This window comes from Asparagus officinalis, chromosome 7 (assembly GCF_001876935.1).
Source record: "Asparagus officinalis chromosome 7, Aspof.V1, whole genome shotgun sequence".
In the NCBI taxonomy this organism is placed as follows: domain Eukaryota; kingdom Viridiplantae; phylum Streptophyta; class Magnoliopsida; order Asparagales; family Asparagaceae; genus Asparagus; species Asparagus officinalis.
This window is the reverse complement of record NC_033800.1, coordinates 144,252,016-144,276,828: the sequence shown is the minus strand read 5'-3', so window position 1 is coordinate 144,276,828 and position 24,813 is coordinate 144,252,016. Positions and strand designations below refer to the sequence as shown.

The 24,813-nt window shown below is 38.1% G+C and overlaps 1 protein-coding gene across 4 annotated transcripts; it reads left to right on the top strand.

The window, feature by feature from the left end:
* On the top strand, nt 1,216-13,728 carry LOC109850524 (ras-related protein RABH1e). 4 transcript variants are annotated; one of them, XR_002249455.1, is made up of 7 exons: nt 1,216-1,558; nt 8,669-8,739; nt 10,532-10,620; nt 11,726-11,837; nt 12,851-12,941; nt 13,025-13,295; nt 13,436-13,728. XR_002249455.1 is itself a non-coding variant. In XM_020420542.1 (7 exons), exons 1-6 carry the CDS (start codon nt 1,442-1,444, stop codon nt 13,166-13,168), a joined length of 624 nt encoding a protein of 207 aa, XP_020276131.1. In that variant the 5' UTR covers nt 1,216-1,441; the 3' UTR covers nt 13,169-13,196; nt 13,451-13,728. The 4 variants fall into 4 exon arrangements, 3 of the variants coding, with proteins under 3 accessions (XP_020276131.1, XP_020276132.1, XP_020276133.1); XM_020420542.1 differs by having other exon boundaries at nt 13,025-13,196; nt 13,451-13,728; XM_020420543.1 differs by lacking the exon at nt 13,436-13,728 and adding an exon at nt 13,381-13,406 and having other exon boundaries at nt 13,025-13,196.

Below are 24,813 nucleotides of genomic sequence, written 5' to 3'. Positions count from 1 at the left end.
CATTGGGTATGTATGCAGAGATCCCTCCTCAGATTTGTGAGCGACATTCTTGTTATTTTAGAGAAAAAACCTTCCTATTCTACTACGAAGAACGAGATTTATCACCTGAATCGGAATTTAATGAGGGGCAGGATCATGTTACTAAACATTCAGAGAAAGTTGAACTTAATCCAAGAAAATGATGACCGACCGGCACTCACCTTGGATATTAATTGATAGGGTGTTCAGAAATAGTGACAGCCAGCATATATTAGATGCTAATCAAAGGAATGCCATGTATTTGTGTTGTGCTAGTTTTGAAATAATCATTTAGTGTTTTGTGAAATTAGTTCTGTTACACACACACACACACAGAATATATACATATATGCATTCGACGTATCGAGTCGTGCGAAATAATCGGTAGAGCAAAACACAGTACATCAAGATTGGATAACATTGTTTTACAACTGAAATTGTAAGTACAATTTTATGCAATTAACAATAGTTTTAGTGAATAAACTAGCACAAAATTGTCACTTAGTACTGCAATTAGAGTTGCATACAGTTGTCATTTGCATTCAAAAAAGCAAGGAACTGCCTACGTACCCAATTTGAAGTCTAACGGCAGGCAATGAAGCGTGTTTAAATAAAAACCCGATTTTGCAAATGAAACATTCAAATATTCATTCGTTTCACTGGTTAAAACTAAAGATTATGTAACAAAATATGTCATGTATATTTAAATCAGGCTACGACTCAAAAAAAAAACCCCAAAACGTGTCCATAAATGGTCATGACGTAAACTCCGTCCCCTTGGAACATGCAATCCACTAACTTTTTCCCCCTAAGGCGAAACCATATCAAATATTTTTAAAATTGCAAGGGCCTTGAAGCCAGAAGCTGAGAAGGGCTTTCTTTGCGAATACCAGAATTTGAGAGGGCTAAGCTGTCTAAAACAATTTTTTTCGAATGAGTCAGTTGACTGCCCGAGCCAAATCGAGAATGGCGGGAACCGTTCAGATGAGGAAGATCACGCGCCAAACATCGAAAACAACCATTCGAAACTCGACAAGGGAAACTCAGAGTGACGTGGCTAACACTAATTGCACGACGTTGCTGTTTGACGTCTGGAAACACACCGGATCAGTTCCAGCGGGTTCCGCTGTTTCTCCTTCCTCGTTGTCTCGCTGCCGTCTCGACTCATAAAGCGCTCCCGTCCAAATCGACTTCCTTTGTTCTTTTATTTTCGATCGCGATCTCGATCTCGTCTCTTGATCCATTCTAGAGAGAGAGAGAGAGAGAGAGAGAGGATAGAGAAACCCTAATTCTTGGCGATCTTGTTTCTTTGGTCCGCTCAATTCAGAGAGATTCTCTCTGGATTAGCTCTGATTCTTGATCTTGTGTTGGAGAGAGAGAGAGAGAGAGAGAGAGAGAGAGAGAGAGAGAGAGAGAAACCCTAATGGCGGTGGTATCGGCTTTGGCGAAGTACAAGCTGGTGTTTTTGGGAGATCAATCGGTGGGGAAAACGAGCATCATCACTCGATTCATGTATGACAAATTCGACACCACTTATCAGGTAATTTCTCTCAATTTCCCTCATTTTTGAGTTTCAATCGCGTCGATCAACCTAATTTGTTAGAGTATTTGCTAGCTCTTGTCGGATTTGTCAGTTTAGTCTCCAGATCTTAAATCAGATGTGAGATTATGTAAGCTTAGGGCCTTAGTTTTATTCGAATCTAGACTGTGAAATTTGACTCGCTGTAATTAGGATTAGTATCCTGTGAAATGAAATCTCACCTTATTTTTTGGTTAGAAATTAAGAAAGTCACATGCCTGTTATAAGGGTTAAGTGTTGCGAACCTGAACACCAATGTCGCGCACCTATGCGGAAGCGTGCACGCGCACACCGAACGAGTCTAAGACCACTGAGAAGAAGAGAACCACACACAAGCACAATCCAATCCAAATATGACAAATCCAAACCAAACACAAAGATATACGTGATTCGGCAATTTGCCTACGTCCACGAGGAGAGGATGAGAAGATTCCACTAAATCAATGAGAGTACAAAAAGGTTACAATCACACAAAATCACTCCAACTAACCCTCAACAAAAACTCTCAACTTGCTCACAATATCTCCCTCTCACAATGCTCAAATCTCTTATATCTCTCTGCTATATTAGAAACCTAAACAACCCCTTTTATATGTGTAACAACGTGGGTGGCAAAGTGGTAAATAACCAAGCCCAAACCCCACAGGAATTCGTGCAAACAGAGACCCAAATGAACCAGGAAACCATCAATGAGTCAACTCATGACTGAGGTGAGTCGACTCGTCAGAAACTTGACAAAACAAAAACCATCTCGATGAGTCGACTCATGACTGAGGTGAGTCGACTCGTCAGAAACTTGTGACAAAACGACTGGGTTTCGTGATGAGTCGACTCAACCTGATGAGTCGACTCGTGTGCATGTATGAGTCGACTCACAATCTGAAAACTAGATTTTCTGAATTCTTCCATAATTCTCCACCTCGACGAAATTTGTCAAAACTGAGCCGACACCAAACAAAGAGCATCAATATGTCGTCTCTCCAAATACGGCTGCACCAACATGATTGCCTACGTACCCCCTCTCCCAAGGGATCAAGCCGCCTGTAGTTCATCCAAATGGCCACCAACGACCTCAACGATCACAAATATGTAACAAGTTTCTACAATGATCAAACTTGTTGCTCGGAACCATCTTAGTGAGCATATTCGTCGGATTATCCTTCGTATGGACTTTCACAATCTCCACATCGTCATCTTCAAGAACATCTCGAACGAAGTGATAACGAACGCCAATGTGTTTCGTTCTCGCATAAAAAACCTGATTGTTCGCCAAATAGATAGCACTCATGCTATCACAATAAATAATGACGGACCTCTGCGATATACCAAGTTCCTCCAAAAGTCCCCGAAGTCAAATAGCTTCCTTCACAGCCTCCGTAATTACCATATACTCTGCCTCCGTCGTAGACAAAGCTACTGTAGACTGTAAGGTGCATTTCCAACACACCGGCGCACGGGTCAAAATGAAGACATACTCCGTCGTAGACCAGCGCTTATCCAAATCCCGGCATAATCCGAATCCACATATCCAATGCACAACTGCCCACCTGTAGTGTCCCGCTCATAAACCAAACCAATATTGAGCGTACCTCGAATGTACCTCAAAATCCATCTCACGGCGTCCCAATGACCCACTCCTGGATCGTGCATGTATCTCGAAACCATACTCAACGCCTGTGACAAATTCGGCCTCGTACATACTATCGCGTACATCAAGCTCCTAACCGCGCTCGCATATGGAGTCTTTGACATCAACTCTCAATTTTCAACTGATTTTGGTGAAAGACCAGCTGAAAGCTTCAAATGGGCTCCTAATGGTATACTAACTGGCTTCGTAGCCATACAAACATGAAATCGCTGTAAAACCTTCTTCAAATAAGCTATCTGTGTCAAATAAATTCTGTCATTCTTCTTGTCTCTACCAATCTCCATCCCTAAAATGCGCTTCGCCTCGCCCAAGTCCTTCATCTCAAACTCATTTGAAAGCTGAACTTTCAACTCATCTATAGCTGACGTGGAAATAGAGGCAACCAACATGTCATCGACATAAAGCAACAAATAAATGTACGTATCTCCTCTTAACTTGCGAAAATACATGTAAGGATCAAACTAGCTGCGAGTGTACGAATAACCAAGCATAAAACCATCAAACTACCTATACCACTGTCGAGGAGACTGCTTCAATCCGTATAGCGATTTTTTTAACCTGCAAACCAACTTATCTTTTCCTGCAGCTCGGAATCCCAATAGCTGAGTCATATATATTTTTTCATCAAGATCACCATGAAGAAATACAGTCTTCACATCCAACTGATCTAACTTTAATCCATACTGTGCCATCAAAGCTAGCAAAATCTGAATCGAAGAGTGCTTCACCACCGGAGAGAAAACCTCATTATAGTCAACACCTTCCTCCTATGCATAGCCCTTCACAATCAACCTAGGTTTAAACCTCAATGGAGTGCCCTCAATACCCTCCTTCTTCGTGTATACCCACTTATAACTAATCGTCTTTCTTCCCTTTGGAAGCTCAACAAACTCCCATGTATCATTCTTATGAAGAGACTCCATCTCCTCCTGCATAGCTACCTGTCATGAATCAGCCTCCGAACTCTACTCGGTCTCTCTGAAAGTAGTAGGTATCATCTCATCGATACTCTCCACCGGAAGTGCATACGCAACTGTGCCGACATACCGTGCTGGCATCCGTATGTCTCTCTTCTGTCTCCGAACCGTAATAGAATCCTGAACCGGAAGTACATCAATACCTGTATCCTCCGTTTCATCGCCATGCTTGCCTGACATCACCTCAGTCGGCACTCTAATGGATATTGCACCATTTGGACACTATAGAGCTACATCGATCTCCACCACTTGTGATATCTCCTCTGTCGGATCGCTCTCCACCTGATGAGAGTTGGGAATCTTTAAGATAGAAGTCTCATCAAATGTGACGTCCCTGCTTAGCACAATCTTCCTATCAACTGGATCACATAGCTTGTATCACTTGACACCACGCTTGAATCCTACAAATATGACCTTTCTAGCTCGAGGTTCTAATTTATCTGTTCTAACATGATAATATGTAGGATAACCAAATACCTTGAGCTGGTCATAATCATGTGTTGTCTCTCCCGATCACATCTCCATAGGGGTCTTCCCCTCAATCGCAGATGAAAACAGCCTATTAATGAGGTGACTCGCATATATAAGTGTCTCTGCCTAAAAGATCTTCAAACCATTCTGCACCAATAAGCATCGGACTTTCTCCAGTAAAGACCGATTTAGCCTCTCTGCCATTCTATTCTGCTGCGATGTATGACTAACTGTGAAGTGCCTCTCTATGCCCTCGTCTCGACATAGCTACTGAAAGGGGTCTAAAGTGTACTCGCCGCCGTTATCGGATCGTAACGTCTTGATCTTTCTCTCAGTCTGTAGTTCTAATCTCTTCTTTCACTTCACAAATAAATCTAGGACTTCATACTTATGCTTTATGTTGTACACCTAACAACGTCTAGAATAGTCATCAACAAACGTGACGAACTAATGTCGATCACCAAGTGATGCCGTCTTGGTAGGACCCCAAACATCTGTGTGCACGTAGTCCAGGATGCCCCTTGTCCTATGAATAATAGTCCCGAACTTCATCTTTGTTTTCTTGCTAATAACACAATGCTCACAGAAATCCACTTTTTCACTCTTGGTTCCTTTTAATAGCCCCTGCTTACACAAAGCCTGCAGTAACTTCTCTCCTGTATGCCCCAACCTGTATTGCTAAAGTCTACTCATGTCCGTCTCTGAAATAGCTGAAGTAACCTGACCAATCTCGGTGCTCCCCTTCAGATAATATAAGTTTCGACTGCGGACTCCCTTCATCACCACTAAAAATCCCTTAGTAACCTTTGTTACAGCGTCTTCAAATGTCACCTTGAATCCCTTCGCCTCCAAAGCTCCAACAGAAATAAGATTCTTCTTCAGCTGAGGATAAGAACGAATCTCACCTCCTTCAATTTACGGACTATCCCATCGTGCATCCGAATCCGCACGGTACCTATCCCACAAATATCACAGGATTGATTATTTCCCATGACAATAACACCCCCATCAAGTCTCTCAAATGATACAAATCAATCTCGCCTAGGGATCACATGATAAGTAGTGCCAGAATCAAGCATCTAATCTGATGCATCCAAATGGTTCACCTCCGGGGTAATCAAAAGAGAAAAGCTCGAATCATCAGAATCATCGCCTTTCGTAACGTTCACCTCATTGGCCTTCGGGTCCTTTTTCTTGCTATTCTCCTTCTCTTTTATCTTTGGATAATCTCTTTTCCAATGCTATTATTCCTTACAGAATGCACGTTGGTTCTTTCCTAGCTGGTGACGACCTCTTGACTTTGACCTTCCTTTATTTTCACCTTTCGGATATGGGCTTCTACCTCTTGTCGATAAGACCTCTCCTGAAGTACTAGCACGGAAAGTCTTTTTATCCTTCCTCCTCAAATCGTAGTTCGTCAATGCGTTAGTCACTTCACTATAAGTGATAGAAGATCTCCTGTTCAACAAAGTAAGCACGAATGTATCATACTCCTCATCCGGTAAGGAATCCAAAAGAATAATAGCCTTGTACTCATCCGTGATCTTCTCATCCACGTTCACCATGTCCGACAACAACTTAGTGTAGTTGTTCACATGAGTCGTAGGCGAGGTGCCTCTGAACATCTGAAATCTGAATAATCTTCACAGCAAGTGCAAACGATTCTCAACACTCTTCGTAAGGTACTTATTGTTGAGAATTTTTCACATCTTTATTGCAGACGTCACCCCAATCACATCATATTTTAGCTCCTGTTCCAAACAAGACCTGATCACACCGCAAGCGTTCCTATTCATCTTTTCCTATATTGCCTCTTCATATTTAGGTGGTCTCTCATTGATCATGATGATCTCTTTCAAATTTTGAGCATTGAGCGCATCATGTACGTCACTCATCCATAAACCAAAATTGATTTTACCGTCATATTTTATTACACTAATCTTAGTGTTCTGAAAACCAACTTGAACTGTATCTACCATCTTGCTGCTTTCACCAACTTTTTCACCCATAATCACAAATTCCAAATTGCAAAGAAAGATTCAAACTTTATAGAATTTAGAAGTTACCCAACTGAACCCTAGATTGGATTCCAAATAAAACTCCTAACCATACGAGAAAAACGAGATCTTCAACGATAACTTCAAACCCTAACTCCACCGAAGCCTAGAATTCCAAAAACCAAGCTTCCAACTGAATCTTCCTCCACCTAATCCAAAACCCTAGATCTGAAATCTGAGCTCTGATACCACTTGTTGCGAACCTGAACACCAATGTCGCGCACCTATGCGGAAGCGTGCACGCACACACTGAACGAGTCTGAACTGAGAAGAAGAGAACCACACACAAGCACAATCCAATCCAAATATGACAAATCCAAATCAAACACAGAGATATACGTGGTTCGGCAATTTGCCTACGTTCACGGGGAGATGATGAGGAGATTCCACTAAATCAAGGAGAGTACAAAAGGGTTATAATCATACAAAATCACTCCAACTAACCCTCAACCAAAGCTCTCAACTTGCTCACAATACCTCCCTCTCACAATGCTCAAATCTCTTATATCTCTCTGCTATATTAGAAACCCTAAACAACCCCTTTTATGTGTAATAACATGGGTGGCAAAGTGGTAAATAACCAAGCGCAAACCCCACAGGAATTCGTGCAAACATAGACCCAAACGAACCAAGAAACCGTCGATGAGTCGACTCATGACTGAGGTGAGTCGACTCATCAGAAACTTGACAAAACAGAAACCATCTCGATGAGTCGACTTATGATTGAGGTGAGTCGACTCGTCAGAAACTTGTGACAAAACGGCTGGGTTTCGTGAGTCGACACATGACAGGCATGAGTCGACTCAACCTCAACCTGATGAGTCGACTCATGTGCATGTATGAGTCGACTCACAATCTGAAAACTGGATTTTCTGAATTCTTCCACATTAAGACGAGCAGATCGCCTTTGTGGGCACCCTGAGCCAATCAGATCACTGCAGGAAACAGGTCTTTTGAAAAGTTACGAGGCATGCAGCTCGTTGTTGTAGGCAGGTTGGACCCAATAGCGATGCAGATTGTCGTTATAGGCAGTTTGGACCCAATAGGTAGTGATTTGAAGGATATTGTACATTTATCATGAACTCCTTATGCGGATTGAATTTAAAAATATGTTACTTCAAATATAGACATTTATATGACTATATACATGGTTTTGTTTACATAAATTATTGAACATGTACCACTTACCAAGCACTTGGAAAGCACACTCCAAACTAACATTTTCGGTTGGGGCTTGAGGGACTGAGTTCAATGTCTCGAGGACATGAAGCCGACCTCTCTTATCTAGCAAGTATATGGGTAACAAAGTGGTCCCACTCAAAGGAGAATTCATAATATGTATGTTTGAGTAGGAGTTCTATTATTTGTTAAGGAGTTTTTGGAGTTAATACATAATGTAGTTTTGGTGATATACATGCGTTATGACTAGACAAGTGGATGTATAAATTGATGATCTATGTTTGGACTTGGAAGATGTTTCTACAGAGCATATATCTGGATTCTGGAATATATGAGCATATTGGAGTTAGACCTCTTGTTAAGAAGATTTATGGCTGACTGCCACATGCCTTGAATTTTAAAGTTGATTAATATTTTTGTGGGTGTTACTAACCAATTTCCTTGTAACTTTATGCCTTACATAGTATGACAGAAAATTAAAGTCACGCCATAATTGAACATTCTCGGTAGGAAATATTATGAAATGCGTTTCTGGAAAATATTTCTAAACATAAAGGTTGATAAGTATGTGTTTCTCTTGTGAAGTTGGGTAGAAACTTATAATCTAATTAACTATGTAATCTGTATTAGTTATGCAGAATATGAGATAATTGGCTTAACACCCTCCATATGATCTACTCTGCTATTTTTATCCTTTAGTGCTCCAATTTTCTAATGCATTATGGTATACGATTTTCAGGCCACTATTGGCATTGATTTTCTGTCGAAGACAATGTACCTTGAAGATCGCACAGTTCGCTTACAGCTTTGGTAAGCAGTCTGCATCCTTTTCCTAAGAAAAAAGATGCTGCCTAAGTTGAACTTTATCTTTCTTCGCATATGATTTGATATTTATATTGGATATTCATACTTATAATTGTCGTAAAGAAAACCCAAATATACGATCTGAAAAGATTCTTGTAGGGAAAATATAGATGGAATTTTGTTATCTTTTAGCCTGTGATGGAGAGAATGACAGTCAGGTTGTATTGCAATGCATCCTAATGGATATCATACTTAGTAATTGTCAGTAAAGAAACCCGATTATACTGATCTGAAAGGATTCTATGTAGGGAAAAATAGAATGGAAAATTTGTTATCTTTTAGCCTGTGACGGAGAGAGAATGACCGTCAGGTTGTTAGCAAATGCATCCCGAAACTAGATCATACTAACAAACCAGAAACTTTTTATCTATAATAATTTACTTGTTTATTAATAGTTCTTATGATGGATATAACATTGTATTTGTTTGCTTGTTGGAAATGATAGCTCTATTTTCCATTCATGATATTGTACTATATGGGCTATACTGTCACGTTCAACTTATTAAGTAGAGCCCATATAGTGAAATCACAACTAGATGGATATATAACTTGTCTATGTAAGGTTTAACCTTTAATATAGTATTGTTTTGGTGGGTGTGCACATGAATGCATGTGCATTCGATTTTGTGCACATGCAAAGCTTGAGCGCACATGCAAGATTATCCGGATACACATGCAAGCATTGTTCATGTAACATTGGATGCAAACTTGTTCAAGGTATATTATTTATCCATTAAATCACCATCATAATATTTGCAGCTAGTTCTCAGGTATTGTTTTTTCTTCTCCATACTTAGCAGTCTCAATGTTTATTACTTTGACAGAGTATGTTTTTCATAAGTAACTTGGTTCATGTTAATGAGAGAAACAAGTGAAGTGATAAACTAGAATGGAAGTGTTCTTTTCTATAGTATCTCCACAGCCCTTGAGTAGAATTCTGTATAATATGTCCCATAATAGCCTGCAGTCATGATGTCACCTTGTGTATACTTAGGCATGAGTAATGGAACTAAAGCAAAGACCAAGAAACACTGCATATACAAGACCCTTTCTTATTCTTACCTGTCTCACAACACAATGTTTTATGCGGATTTAAGAAAAAACTCAGAAATGTATGTTAAGTAAAAACAATCTCATAATATTCATTGCATAAAAAACCTTTTGTATAATTAGGTTGCATTTTTTTAATAGCAACGAAGTTATAACTCTTATATTATCCAGATGCTAACCATTGAATATCGTGAATCCTGCTCTTCCAATCAGTAGTGTTGAGGGCTATCTCCTCCACTATGTTGCTCATTATCATATCCTTCCTAACGAAGTTTACTTAGCTACCTCTAGTCCGTCATCCATTAATAATAATCTTATCACTTCTCCTATTTGGTGCATTTAGTGGCCTTCATTCCACATGACCAAACCATCTCAAACAAGTTTCTTATTTTATCCTCAGCAGGAGCAACCTCCAACTTCCTATTAAATATGTTCATTTATTATCTTATTATCCCTTACTGTATATCCACTCATCCAACCATCTATAGGATCAATGAAGTTTATGCATGCTTCTGCTTAGATCTGTAAACAAGCAATAATTGTTCCCTTATCACTTACGGGAGTAACTCATTGGACAAACATGAAAACATATGTCTATATGTGTGTTTATATTTGCGTGTGTGCATGTGCTTTAACTTTTTGTTTAACCAATCTGATATAACATCTTCTGTCTCCTTAAAATTTGCAGGGATACTGCTGGGCAGGAGAGATTTAGGAGTCTTATTCCAAGCTACATTAGAGATTCTTCTGTTGCAGTCATTGTTTATGATGTTGCAAGTAAGCCGTTTTTAATTGTCATTTTGGCAAAATTTCCTCACATGCCATATATAAAACTTTGCAGAGATATTCTTGAAAGAGACATTGGTTTCCATAACTTTCGAGGATATATATGTAGAATTTTGATTGGCATTGGAAGCATATTTTCTACGTAATCAACTGAATAGTCCGATCATGTGATTATACAAAGATGAGAACTGTTTTCTTTACCTGGTTTGTTTCCTCAGACATGGTTTAATTTTGTCAACTGAGCATCTTAATATTTTAAGACAATTTTTACTAGAAACATAATGCATACACTTCGCTATTGTAGTCCTTATTATTCACTTTTCAGTACCCTTAGTTATATTCTCAATCTTGTATTAAAACAAACATGGCATACAGATTTAGGTAAATCATTAAGTTTAAGATAATTGCAACTGGTAACACTGTGAATTATGCTATCATTTTCATGATTGTTCCCTGGATAAGATGGTAAATTTTACTCATTCTGCTAAATCTATAATGACCAGTCCTCAAATACTTTAAATTGTTGATTTTAAATGAACAAAAGATTACACCTCTAGGTTCTGTATTATGGGTCAAGCTTTGTTATGCCAGGCAGCATAGGAGGAGCATGACATTAGGAATCAACAACAGAAAATCCTTATATTCAGGCTTCAGGATGTGTAGGGTTTTATGGATAGTTAACAGTTACTAAAAGTTTGATATCCGTATTTTAAAAAATTAAATAAATTAAAGAACTAATAGCAACAAAGTCTTCCACCCAAAACTTGGCATCCTAATCCTTTTTGTCCCTCCCTTTCAGCTCCTGTTATATTGACAGTTTTTAGGCTTTCAATGAAAAAAAGTTGATAGATTTATCTATAAAACAGGCATGTATAGTTAGGTACAGAATAAGCTTGGCCGACATATGCACCACTCGTTCTAGAGTAAAAACTATTAAATTAAGTTGTGGGCCTTGTAAAAATCATCCACAAGTTAACCACTCCTTCTAGAGTAGAAACTATTAATTTCAGTTGTATGCCTCTCACAAAAGGTTTCTGCATCTAATAATATAACTATGCTAAATTGTATGTCACATTTTTATTTTTTGCCTTGACAGACCGACAATCCTTTTTGAACACTTCAAAGTGGATTGAGGAAGTACGCACAGAACGAGGTGGTGATGTTATTATTGTCCTTGTTGGAAACAAAACAGATCTTGTTGAAAAAAGGTGATAAATGAGGAACATATTATTCTATTTGTTTTTTCAATGCTTCTGCATTTACGTTTTCATTACTTAAAGAGTATCCTCCTCATTTTTGAATACCTTGAGGTTCATTACATGGCTTATGTTGTCACTTTAAGATAATAGTCAGAGAAGTATTTGTTACCTTTATGTGCTGTTATTTACATGTTAATGTAATCAGAAGAAATTAGTAAACTCAGAGAAGTATTTGTTACCTTTATGTGCTGTTATTTACATGTTAATGTAATCAGAAGAAATTAGTAAACTTGTAGTTATTTATTGCTTTTTTTTATGCTGTTATTTACATGTTAATGTAATCAGAAGAAATTAGTAAACTTGTAGTTATTTATTGCTTTTTTTTATCAGTTTCTAGCTATTACATTGTATTTTGGTTTTGGATTCAGGAGCTGGTTCTATTCAAATCTTTCTTATTCTCAATCTTACCCAGATATTTGTGGCTGGTATCATGGCTACATCCTGTTTCTCGGTTGTTGAAAATGTTCCTTGTAATAAATCATGGTCTAATTGGTTGCTATTTTCATAGTTTAAGAGAAGTTTTGAACTCATATTCACCAGTACAAGAGTTTACGAGTAAAATCTCTATTACTGAAACTTCGTTTACTTAAATGGATTATATAGGCATACAATGCGATGAAAGTCTTTTGTTTTTCTTTTTTTTTTCACATGATTTTAAAGTAAGGTACAAATAATTCTTACATAGATTGGCTTCTATCTTGTGTTGTTTGAATGAATGAGACCAGTAACTTCTAACATACCCTACTATGAGGTGTGTATATGAATGAGAAATCGTTTTGAGTTTATTAATCCTATACATGGTCAAGAGATATTCATATTTGTTGACTGCAGAACTAAGGTGGATTTCTTTTTCCCCCTTCAAAAACTAAAAGGATCGTTGTCCTTTTTCTTTAGTTTACATGATACTCTTGCATCTCTCTATAACTACCTATCGTCATGTTGCTTTCATTGTGGTTTAACAGGCAAGTCTCTATAGAAGAAGGAGAAGCAAAGTCCCGTGAAGTTGGTGTCATGTTCATAGAGACCAGTGCTAAAGCTGGATTCAATATCAAGGTTAGTAAACTGCAACTGTAAAAAAAATTCAATAAATTGATCTCTAAAAAAATGAATATAACGTGTTGTGTTATGAATTACAGCCACTATTCCGAAAGATTGCTGCAGCCCTGCCAGGAATGGAGAACCTCTCTTCCACAAGACAGGAAGATATGGTCGATGTAAACCTGAAGCCCACAGTAAGCTCATCCAACACTGAGCAACAATCAGGAGGCTGTGCCTGCTAGAAGAGAGCAAGAACTTTTTGTCTATAAGGTGAGAGCTCTTACCAGTTGGTGATAGTACAATTTGAACTTCAACCATAAATGCACAGTGCAAGAGATATTGTCATTCCTCGTTGCTATAAGATGATACATCTACATAATTTAGGGAATGAAGGACAGTGCAAGAGATATTGTCATTCCTCGTTGCTATAAGATGATACATCTACATAATTTAGGGAATGAAGGAGCCTTCAGTTTCCAGAATCACTTCTCGTTGCTATAAGATGATACATCTACATAATTTAGGGAATGAAGGAGCCTTCAGTTTCCAGAATCACTTGTTTCCTTTGTTCTCGTGACGTGTTGTTGCTCAATAGTGTATGATGGATATTCCCATTATTTTGTTTTGTTTGTCATTCTTCTTTATTTCCATACCGAGCTTGAATGTTGTTATGTTATAAGCTTGATAATTTTGAATATGTGTTTTGTAAACTTTAATTTGTTTTTTGGGTTAGAGAGAGGTTTCAATTTATCAGTATGTTTAGTGATTTACAGTCCAGTATTATTGTGATTACCTTTTGTTATTTGGCGTGAAATTGCTTTCTTTCTAAATCGTAGTTAGCCTGTAGAAAATCAGTGGTGTTGTTTTATTTGAAATGTATGTCTTTCTCCCTCTCTTTTAAGAGAGAATGTAATTAGGCATTCTTACTGTCTTGCAACTTTCTGAGTTACAATTGCTGGGTGCTTGAGACGTCATTTACATGGTTGCACTCTGTTATGTATCTGAAAATGCTCAAAGCATGAAGTGCTTCACGAGAACAGTGGAATATGAATCTTTTATTGTATGGTGAGAATATTTAATGTTTTTACTATGTATGGCTCTGGTGATGAAATTATATGCAAGTCAACTCTTGAGTAAAATTAACTTGAACTTGGACAATGTTGTGAATCGCTACTCACAAGTAATAAGCAAGTAATGAACCATTGGAATTTGAAATGTAGAGGGGTCCCCCCCCCTCCCCAACCCGCCACCCTCATTATCGTTATTAGAATTTACAGCAAGTGTAATTACATAACACTACAGTACAAAATTTTATGTAAAATCGGTGATTTCTCCGCCTGTAAAACATGTAATCAGAAACCCTTAGCCCCTCGGCCACCTCCTTTCATCTCTCTCTCTCTCTCTCTCTCTCTCTCTCATCTCAGTATTCAAAAACAAGTTCTCGATAACAAATAAAATCTACGGGTTTCATCTCTCTCTCTCTCTCTCTCTCTCTCTCTCTCTCATCTCAGTATTCAAAAACAAGTTCTCGATAACAAATAAACTCTCTCTCTCTCTCTCTCTCATCTCAGTATTCAAAAACAAGTTCTCGATAACAAATAAAATCTACGGGAAAAACTTGGACGAATCAAAGTTTCTAAAATCGGAATCATAGATTTCACGTCATTCCAAGTTGGTTGTCTACTTTGCTGCCTTTTGCTAGAAACTCCTCTGCCTTGGACTCCTCCTCTGCAGCCTCCAGGAGCTTTTTAATGATTACTTGTTTGGTTAATGTAATGTAATCTGTAGTAGCTTAGCTAAGCCAGTGGCATTGTATGTGATTGGATTGTTGGTGTGCTATGGTATCCTGGCGCATGAATGAAATTGGTGGCTGTTACATGCGATCATGAAGTTGAGTAGATCATTTATTGCTTTTCTTCTTGTAAACAGATAAGCTACATGAACAAATGAGTTGTCCATTTGATATTCTGAGTGTCATTGGTCAAAAATAGTAGTTGGGATTGCAAGTGCATTCGCAACAGGAAAACTTAGCAACAGATGCGCTTCATTGTTGACTTGATAGGCCAAAAATAATATGCTTACTCCTTAAATTTATGTTTTGCATTGATCCAATGACTCTTCTTTCTTGACACGTCAAATGTTAACAAATAATACGCTTCTTTTCAGACTAAAAATTCAATAAGACCAACTATGCGATAAGAATCATAGATGTTAGTTGTTTTTTTGGAATCCCAGCTAAAATAGATCAGCCAACCAAAAGACACGTTACTCTCTTCTTGGTCCAATAATTTTAGGTCCAAACCCTAATTTCCCTTTGGAACATTAGCTTTGTCCCTTTGGTAAGCATACACAATATTAGTAGCTAAAAATCATGTGTATTTATAGTAGTAATATCATGTAGCTGCACTTTCGTCTTTTGGTAAGCATCTGGAATACCAAATGATTTACGGCTAAATACCCATATTGGTATTTTAATTCCACCCAATTTACCAAGAATGTATTTTAATTAGGCAAACCTGCTTTAAGGTATTTTAATTGATTCAACTTACTAACAATGCCTTTTTTCTCGTCAGCGATCAGTTTTCCGGCGAGAGCTCGTCACGTGCGTGGCACATGATGACTTAAACTGTTTTTTAGCTGCTGATGTGGCACGGATTTTCTGACGTGGTAGTGTTTAAAGGCGGGAATTAACCCTCTAAAAATCTCAATTCACCCAAAATAGGACAGATCAGTGTCACATCAGCAGCTAAAAAACAGTTTAAGTCATCACGAGCTCCGCACGTGACGAGCTCTCGCCGGAAAACTGGTCGCTAACGAGAAAAATGGCCTTGTTGGTAAGTTGAATCAATTAAAATGCCTTAAAGCAGGTTTGCCTAAGGTTTGCCTAATTAAAATAACTTCTTGATAAATGGGGTGGAATTAAAATACCAATATGGGTATTTAGCCAATAATTTACCCATGAAATTTTATTTATTTATTTATTTATTTTTCTGAGAAAAGTAATTTATCTTGTTGAGTGGTTATTCAGTGATTTATCCAAGGTTATCAACAACCAAGCACACGCAGCAGCTTCACGCCCTCGCCCCTGCCTCCACTGTATATAACATAACCTCCATCTCCCGCTTGAAAGCATGAAAATAAAGAGGAGCACGGATGGACTCCATTGCTCTTCCCAAAATACCCCTTATCCCTTCCACCCATCACATAAACCCTAATTCCTGCCACTCTTTCAGAACCCTCCCTCCTCTAAAATCCTCCTCTTTCCTCCTAAACTCCCTGAGGCGATGGAGACGGCGGCGGGGAGACGGAGTCGAGGTCGGTTGCGGTCGGGGAGACGGAGGAGGTTTCAGATTTGGGGGACGATCATGATGCTATAGTTCTAAGTGTTGAAGTAAGAGATTTGATTTTTGTTTAATCTTTTTACAGAAAAAAAGAAAAAAGAAAAATAGAACTTTTGAAGGGGATTTTTAGTGTGGAATTTGGTGATTTAATTTCAGGGGATGTCTTGTGATGGATGTGCTGCGAGCGTGAAGCGTATCTTGGAAAGTCAAGTAAGATTAATAAATTCACTTAAATTTATGTTTTTTAATTAAATTAGATATTAGTAGTTTTAGACTCCTAAGCATCGGAAATTTTTAATTCGGTCTCAATCAAACTGTGATTTTTGCGCACTATAATGACCTCATTCTTGGAGAAATGTTATGCAAACTTAGACATTGCTGGAGTTAAAATTGTTGTATTATCATTTCACAGCAATAAAAACATGTTTAGCAATGTGCATAGATGCCTATCCAAGGAGTAGCCCTCAAACAAGAGATTAAATTGTTGAATAATGGAATTGGGAGATGTTTCTGTTTGCAGTGTTTCATCAAGAATCCTGCTATATGTCTGCACTAAATTAGCCTTTACAATGCTCGACACTGCACAGCTTGGGTAGATGATACCAAAATTGATGTTACATTATGAAGGAATTTAGTAGATAATGATCCAAATTGATTTTTTTTCCTCCTCAAATGAATGAAGAGGCAATCATGCTCAGATGCTTCGCATGCTCATGGGAGACTGGATTTGGGGCAATATTTAGAGCTGTCTGATTGAAGAACTGTTGGGTATAGATAATACCCGAGCCTAGTAAAAGATAAATGAGTCAATTAAATTCATAGCTAGATTTCACAACATGGTATTCAGCTTGAGATAGTGAGCGAGAAATTGCAGCTTGTTTCTTTATCTTCCGTATATTCTTGAAAAGCATGATACAATATTCAACAATGAGAGGATGAGTCGTTGAACAACTAGTCCGATCAGAGTCACAAAGCACTCTTGAGTTGAAGATTATTATTTGAAGAAAGTAATACTCCTTAACCTAGAGATTCTTCTAGGTAGCAAAAAAAAAAACTCTTGGAAGTAGCAAGATGAAGTCGATGAGGCCTATGAAGAATATGTATAACATTGGCAATATGAGGATGCGTGATGGTGAAGCAAATGAGACAATCCACCAAACATTTATAGTGGGTTTAGGAGGAGTATCAACATCACCATCAACAAGATGTGGCTTTTGCATTGCAGGGAAATAAATAAAATGAGCACTTAGAAGAATGCAATTTCAAGAGCGTTTGCATTGAGACACATGTACATACCTTTGTGGACAAGGGAACTTCAATCCCAAAAAGCATCTAAGTGGACCTTAATCTTTAGCATGAAATTGATGGTGCAATAAAACATTGAAATGAGCAATTTCTACATTGTGATTTCTGGTAACAGTTCAATTGTCAATATAAAGTTATCACACAATAAAGGATGGCAAGTAGTGTGATGAATAGGGAACAATGAAAATTATGTAATCATAAACCAGATTGGTGAGAGCAATCAAAGCAGTCAGGGGGTAGTGGGCACAGATGGTGGAGAAATTGAGATGAATTATCTATACATTCTAGAGAAGGGTTATTATTAAGTGGAGACTGGTTTATGAATTAATATATAACAAAACAAAGTCTGTGGTCGGAGGTAAGATGGCATTTTGATTAGAACAAGGGACAAAGCTTTTCATGAAAAACTACATTATAATTATTAATTGTTTCCTGTGTTGCGAGCAAGGTTTCAAATATCAGTTATTGGGGATTTATCGGACGGTCAGAATCCATATCGGATAGCAGATATCGGGGATATATCGGGGATAAATAGTATTTATCGGAGTGACATTAGCAGATGGTGAGATACATAATATAATATGCTAAAATATAATCTAACAATACCTAATGAGATATAAACATACCAAAATATAAATAATTATGTTTAGGATCACTAACCTATGGTAGAAACTCGGGTCGGGTTGGGTTTAAAGTGCATTGAATAGGTAACCATTGTCCAAAATCAAAACTCAAACCAAAGGCCGATAAATCCAATTTTTTAGCCGACAATATTGGCCGATAACTCACTTCATCGCTGCATTATCGATGATAAATATCCAAAAACAATAACCGATTTAGAATCGAACTTATCATAACGGAAGGCCCCCAAAACCAATAAATTGCCGATAATATCAGTTTATCGGTCGATATCTAAAACATTAGTTGCGAGATTAAAAGATGTCCCAAATAGATACTAAGGAAAATGTACTTGTCAGCTCTCAAAGCAAACCTAGGTTAGTTTGATTTCATGTACAAGTGTTCACAAAACACACTGAAATACTTCAAGTAAATGTTCAAATGATTGTTGAACAACACTTCATATGATGCTTGTTTGAACAGTTTGGTATAGTATAGACATTTAATTAATAAGTTAGCAACTAAAAGATGTGTTTCTCCCTAAAATTCAAGTGGTTAAGTTGCTTGAAAATGTTAAGCGCATCAACTTCAAGAACGATGCCCATTATTTTGTTTTGATGCAGAAACAAAACTATGTTTGTGATTGACTCCATGATGTAAAGAAATTAGTAAAATTTATAAATTCAGAACAATTATTGGTGCAGATAGTCTGAATTTTAGGATTGAATTGTGATAAATTAGAGCTATTGCCAAATTTAATTTGTATTAGATTACAAAATGTCAAGTGAAATTAGGAGAACTACTTGTTTTGAACTTGAAGTATAATTTTGCGAACTTATGCTACTTTAGACTGATGCCTTGTCTAGCTGTCTGCTACTTTAGACTGATGCTTTGTCTAGCTGGACATCTTGTGTAGAGAAGGGTGGAAGAATTAGGCTCTGTTCAAATAAAGAAACTGACATGAAAAAGCTGATGACTTTTATTTCTAATTGTGAGTTATATCACATTGCAAAGCAATTCAACAATTTGTTATAATCGAATGAATGTGGAGGTTATTTCATTCCAGTATGATACTTCTGAAGTCTGAAATTGAAATCAGCATGCCATAACAAGTAAATAACAACACCAAAGGGATATTTTCTATTTTGCTAATCCAGAGGAAACAGCATTATACTTAGCATTGTTGGAGAGCAAAAGGTCATTTATAAGAAAAGTTAAACCATTTGATTTGCTGTCTACATCTTTGATTAGTTGTTAAATAGTTTGTTTTTACCTTAAGAAAGTAAGTTGGTGGAGGGCATATACTAGTTTATGTGAGAGATGTAATATTCAGAAAATAACTAGATTTCTTCACTCAGCCTCAAGTATCTGCAGCCACTGTAAGTTTTGAGAAGGAGACAGCAGTTGTATGGGTTGTTCCTGAAGTAAAGGTTGCGAATGATTGGCAGAAGGAATTGGGAGAAAAGCTTGCAAACCACTTAACAACTTGTGGATTTAAGTCCGGCCTTCAAGGTGATTTTGGCCAGAATTATTAGGCCCTTGACTTGTTTTGTTGTTCTGTTATTGTGCTTAGAGATTTTTATTTTCATATTGAGATGCTTTTGGATTCATAAATATTATTTCACATCTTAAAAATCTAGCATTTTATTAGTGATCGTTACACTGTTCCAGATTAATAATTTTTCACTTATGTCACTATGAGACGAGATGAAACAGCTACATTAGGTCATAATAAATAGTTATAATTTAGGTTCAAGATACTTCACAATATGTGCAGAGTTATTTCTGTCTTTGTCCAGGGTTTTTTTTATTCAATATGCCAATCAAAGAATATTGCAAAATTTCCTGTATATTCTTTTCTGCGTAAGTTATTTCCACTATCATGGACACTCATAAACTTCTTGTGAGAGAGAATATACATCAACTGGAACATAGGAAAAGGAAGAAATTACATAAGCTATTTCTCACTTGTAGAACCAGCAATGTAGCATCTACCATGCACAAACTCCTTTTTTCTGATCTCTTAAGAATCTCTTTTTTACCTTTCAAGCACTTCCAGTCTTACGAATTGAAGCCATCGTAACATGTTGCAACTTGCCTAGCAGAAGTTTCTTTCTTTTTTTTCCCTTTTTTTCCTTTTCTTTCTTTTCATAAACCTGCAGTACTAACTAGTTTACGATTTGTTTGTCTTCCTTTGGTTTATTTCCCTTCTTATGACTGTGCCTATTACATTGTCCAATGAAGTAAGAGTTTCTATTGAGTCCATTTAAGCTGTTGCTCGATGTTTCAGGCATTCCTTCCAACACTTGACTCCCAAGTCCCACCAAGTCAATATAACAAAAACCTCAATCTGCTGTCTTTTTATGTGATTAAAAGTGAAATTGTGGCTGTCTTTTTATGTGATTAAAAGTGAAATTGTGGTTGCTGGGCTAATTAATTGCAGGACATTATTACATCCAATTATAAAGAGTAAATCCCTTCAAGCAATATCTGCCTGCTTCTTGGGAAATCTGGTTCCTTCATGAACTATATGCTCAGTTCGCTTCTCCTATAGGCTACAATTCAGCTTATAACTACCTGCTTAACCCCGTCTTCACTTTAATTGGTGCTTCCACTTGACTGAACAACTTTCATACCCCACAGTGAATAGATGGCACTGGTTCCGTCTGAGAACAATCTGAGCGTTGCATTGTTCCCACTAGGGCTGGGCGTATTCGGTTCGGTTCGGTTTTAAGCTCAATCCGCATCCAATCCGAATTTTTCGGATTCTTAAAACTCTCATCCAGATCCAGATTTTTTTCCCTTCATCCGAATATTCGGCCTAACCGAAATTCGGATCGGTTCGGATCGGTTTCGGTTTTGGACCGAATTAATTCCATTTCACAAAAATCTACCCACACCTGAGATGAAAGTTTACAAATCCTTGATTTTGCAAAGGTTTTATGGTGTGATAATTGCCTATCAAACATGGAATAAGTTCATGAGAAATGGATGATTTGAGAATTACCTTCATAGTATAGAACACTCCAATATATCCACATCTTTCCTCGGGACAGAAGTACATAAAACATTACATAAGCATAAGATACTAAGATAGATGACTGTATCTTAATAAACTTCCCAAATGCAACAAGACGTGTATGAATTGAATTTGCTACTTCTCTTTCATGGACACTGACATGCAAATTTGACCGGTGACCACCGCTAGACAGCTAATTAAACAGTAGGGAAACTTATAAATACCATTGTCGTAAACAATATTTTTATCTCTGCAGCCATCGCTCCCACTCGAATCTGACTTCCTCTGGATCGTTTCTGATAATTTCTGCGAACCACCGTGTATTAAGACACCTCTGCCGACAAGTCAGTACCGCCGGCAAAATTCCACTATTCACGAAATTTACTATTCACGTGAATAGTAACCTTGCAGAAATTTGACAGACGTCACAACCAGAGCTCTGATACCAGTTGTTGGAAAATTACCCAGATTTTCCTATTGCCAGATTTAAGAGAGCGAAATAAATGCGCAAAAATGAGGGACACGCAAGATTTACGTGGTTCGGCACAAAATTGCCTACGTCCACGGGCTGCTGCAGATCTTTTACTAATGGAAGAAATATTACAAGCATTCTGAAAATTGCTCTCAATTTTCTCTCTTGAATTTTTCACTCAGAGTTCTCTCACCCTCTTAGCATCTCTATATTTTCTCACTGCCTTGATTGTGTCTTAGCAGTTGAAGGGATGATAGAAGAAGTGACGAGGGGTGGGGGGGTTTTATAGCCTGATTGCCTATTTTTTTCTTCCTGTCATTTTTTTACTTTGCTCCTGCCTTCCTCTTTTGTCAACAAAAGAAGCTGAAGCTTTCGGTGGCTTTTTTCATTCTTTGTCAAAATAAGCAGCACCCCCCCCCCCCTCCTTTCCTTTTCTTTGGTTGTTTTCTTCTGTCAATCAAAAAGTCCCCCTCCTTTCTTTGACTAACAATCTCCCACTTGAAGACTGATTTTAATCTGTCTTCACATCTCGATCTATGCAGCAGCTCTTCCCGGTCTTCATACTATTGCAGGCCAACTGAAGCTGAACACAGCTTTAGTTTGTCAGTAGTCACCGTCTTTGTCAGCATGTCTGTCGGATTTTGAGCTCCACTGATCTTTTCAAGCTTTAAAATTTCTTGGATGAATTAGGCAAGAAACAAGAAGACAATGTGAATCTTCCACCTGCATTGCTTCGTCATAACAAGTGGATTTACAGGATCAAAGAAGAGCATGATTGGAACAAGCGCTACAAGGCAAGATTGGTTGCCAAAGGCTTTCAGCAAAAGGAAGGTATTGACTATAATAAAATTTTCTCCCCGGTTGTGAAACTGACTACAATCAGATTAGTGTTGAAAATTGTAGTTGCTGAGAATTTACATCTTGAGCAATTAGATATAAAAACAGCTTTCCTTCATGGTGATTTAGAGGAGAAGATTTATATGAAGCAACCAGAAGGCTTCATGAAGACAAGCAAGGAAAATCTAGTATGCCGTTTGAAGAAAAGCTTGTATGGATTAAAACAAGCTCCCAGACAGTGGTACAAGAAGTTTGACAACTTCATGGGTAGCAACGATTTCACTAGATGCCAAGCAGATCATTGTTGCTATATCAAGAGGTTTGACAATAACTTTATTATTTTATTGTTATACGTTGATGACATGCTCGTTGCAGGATCAGATCTGCAAGAGATTATAAATTTGAAGCAAAAATTGTCAAAGCAGTTCGCGATGAAAGATCTTGGTGCTGCAAAACAGATTCTTGGAATGAGGATCAAGAGAGACACAAAGTCTAGGACCTTGATGTTATCACAGGCTGAGTACATCAACAAAGTACTCTCCAGGTTCAACATGCAAGATGCAAAACCAGTGGGTACACCTTTAGGTGTTCATTTCAGACTTTCCAAAGATCAGTCACCGAAGACTGCACACATGGCGAAGGTACCGTACGCCTCAGCAATTGGAAGTCTAATGTATGCCATGGTCTGTACAAGACCGGATATTGCTCAAGCAGTGGGAGCTGTTAGCAGGTACATGAATGATCCAGGCAAGGTACACTGGGAAGCAGTCAAATGGATCCTCAGATATCTACGGGGTACCACAGGTAAAGCACTTTGTTTCAAAGGTGGAGATACAATACTAACAGGCTATGTAGATGCTGATCTAGCAGGAAATGTTGATATCAGAAAGAGCACTACAGGATATGTATATATTCTAGGAGGTACTGCAGTGAGTTGGGCTTCTCAACTGCAGAAGATAGTTGTTCTCTCCACAACTGAAGCAGAATATGTCGCTGTTACAGAAGCCAGCAAGGAAATGGTGTGGCTTTAAAATTTCTTGGATGAATTAGGCAAGAAACAAGAAGACAATGTCTTATACTGCGACAGTCAAAGTGCTATTCATCTAGCGAAGAATCCATCTTTTCATTCCAGAACAAAGCACATACAGATGCGGTATCATTTTATCCGGTCACTTCTGGAAGATGGAATTTTGAAGCTTGAAAAGATCAGTGGAGCTCAAAATCCGGCAGACATGCTGACAAAGACGGTGACTACTGACAAACTGAAGCTGTGTTCAGCTTTAGTTGGCCTGCAATAGTATGAAGACCGGGAAAAGCTGCTGCATAGATCGAGATGTGAAGACTGATTAAAATCGGTCTTCAAGTGGGAGATTGTTAGTCAAAGAAAGGAGGGGGACTTTTTGATTGACAGAAGAAAACAGCCAAAGAAAAGGAAAGGGGGGTGCTGCTTATTTTGACAAAGAATGAAAAAAGCCACCGAAAGCTTCAGCTTCTTTTGGTACAGATAATCTTCGATCTGTATTTTCCAAAAGCCAAAGTCCGCACCATCGAACTTCTCAATTTTCACATTTCCTTCATCTGCACCCATCGCTCCCACTCGAATCTGACTTCCTCTGGATCGTTTCTGACAATTTCTGCGAACCACCTTGTATTAAGATACCTCTGCCGACAAGTCAGTAGCGTCGGTAAAATTCCACTATTCACGAAATTTACTATTCACATGAATAGTAACCTTGCAGAAATTTGACCGATGTCACAACCAGAGCTCTGATACCAGTTGTTAGGAAATTACTCAGATTCCCCTTTTGTCAGATTTAAGAGATCGAAAATAAAATGCGCAAATTGGGGGACACGCAAGATTTATGTGGTTCGGCACAAAATTGCCTACGTCCACGGGCTGCTGCAGATCTTTTACTAATGGAAGAAATATTACAAGCATTCTGAAAATTGCTCTCAATTTTCTCTCTTGAATTTTTCACTCACAGAGTTCTCTCACCCTCTTAGCCTCTCTATATTTTCTCACTGCCTTGATTGTGTCTTAGCAGCTGAAGGGATGATAGAAGAAGTGATGAGGGGTGGGGGGTTTTATAGCCTGATTGCCTACTTTTTTCTTCCTGCCATTTTTTACTTTGCTCCTGCCTTCCTCTTTTGTCAACAAAAGAAGATGAAGCTTTCGGTGGCTTTTTTCATTCTTTGTCAAAATACACCCCCCCCCCCCCCCCCTTTCCTTTTCTTTGGCTGTTTTCTTCTGTCAATCAAAAAGTCCCCCTCCTTTCTTTGACTAACACCCGGGGG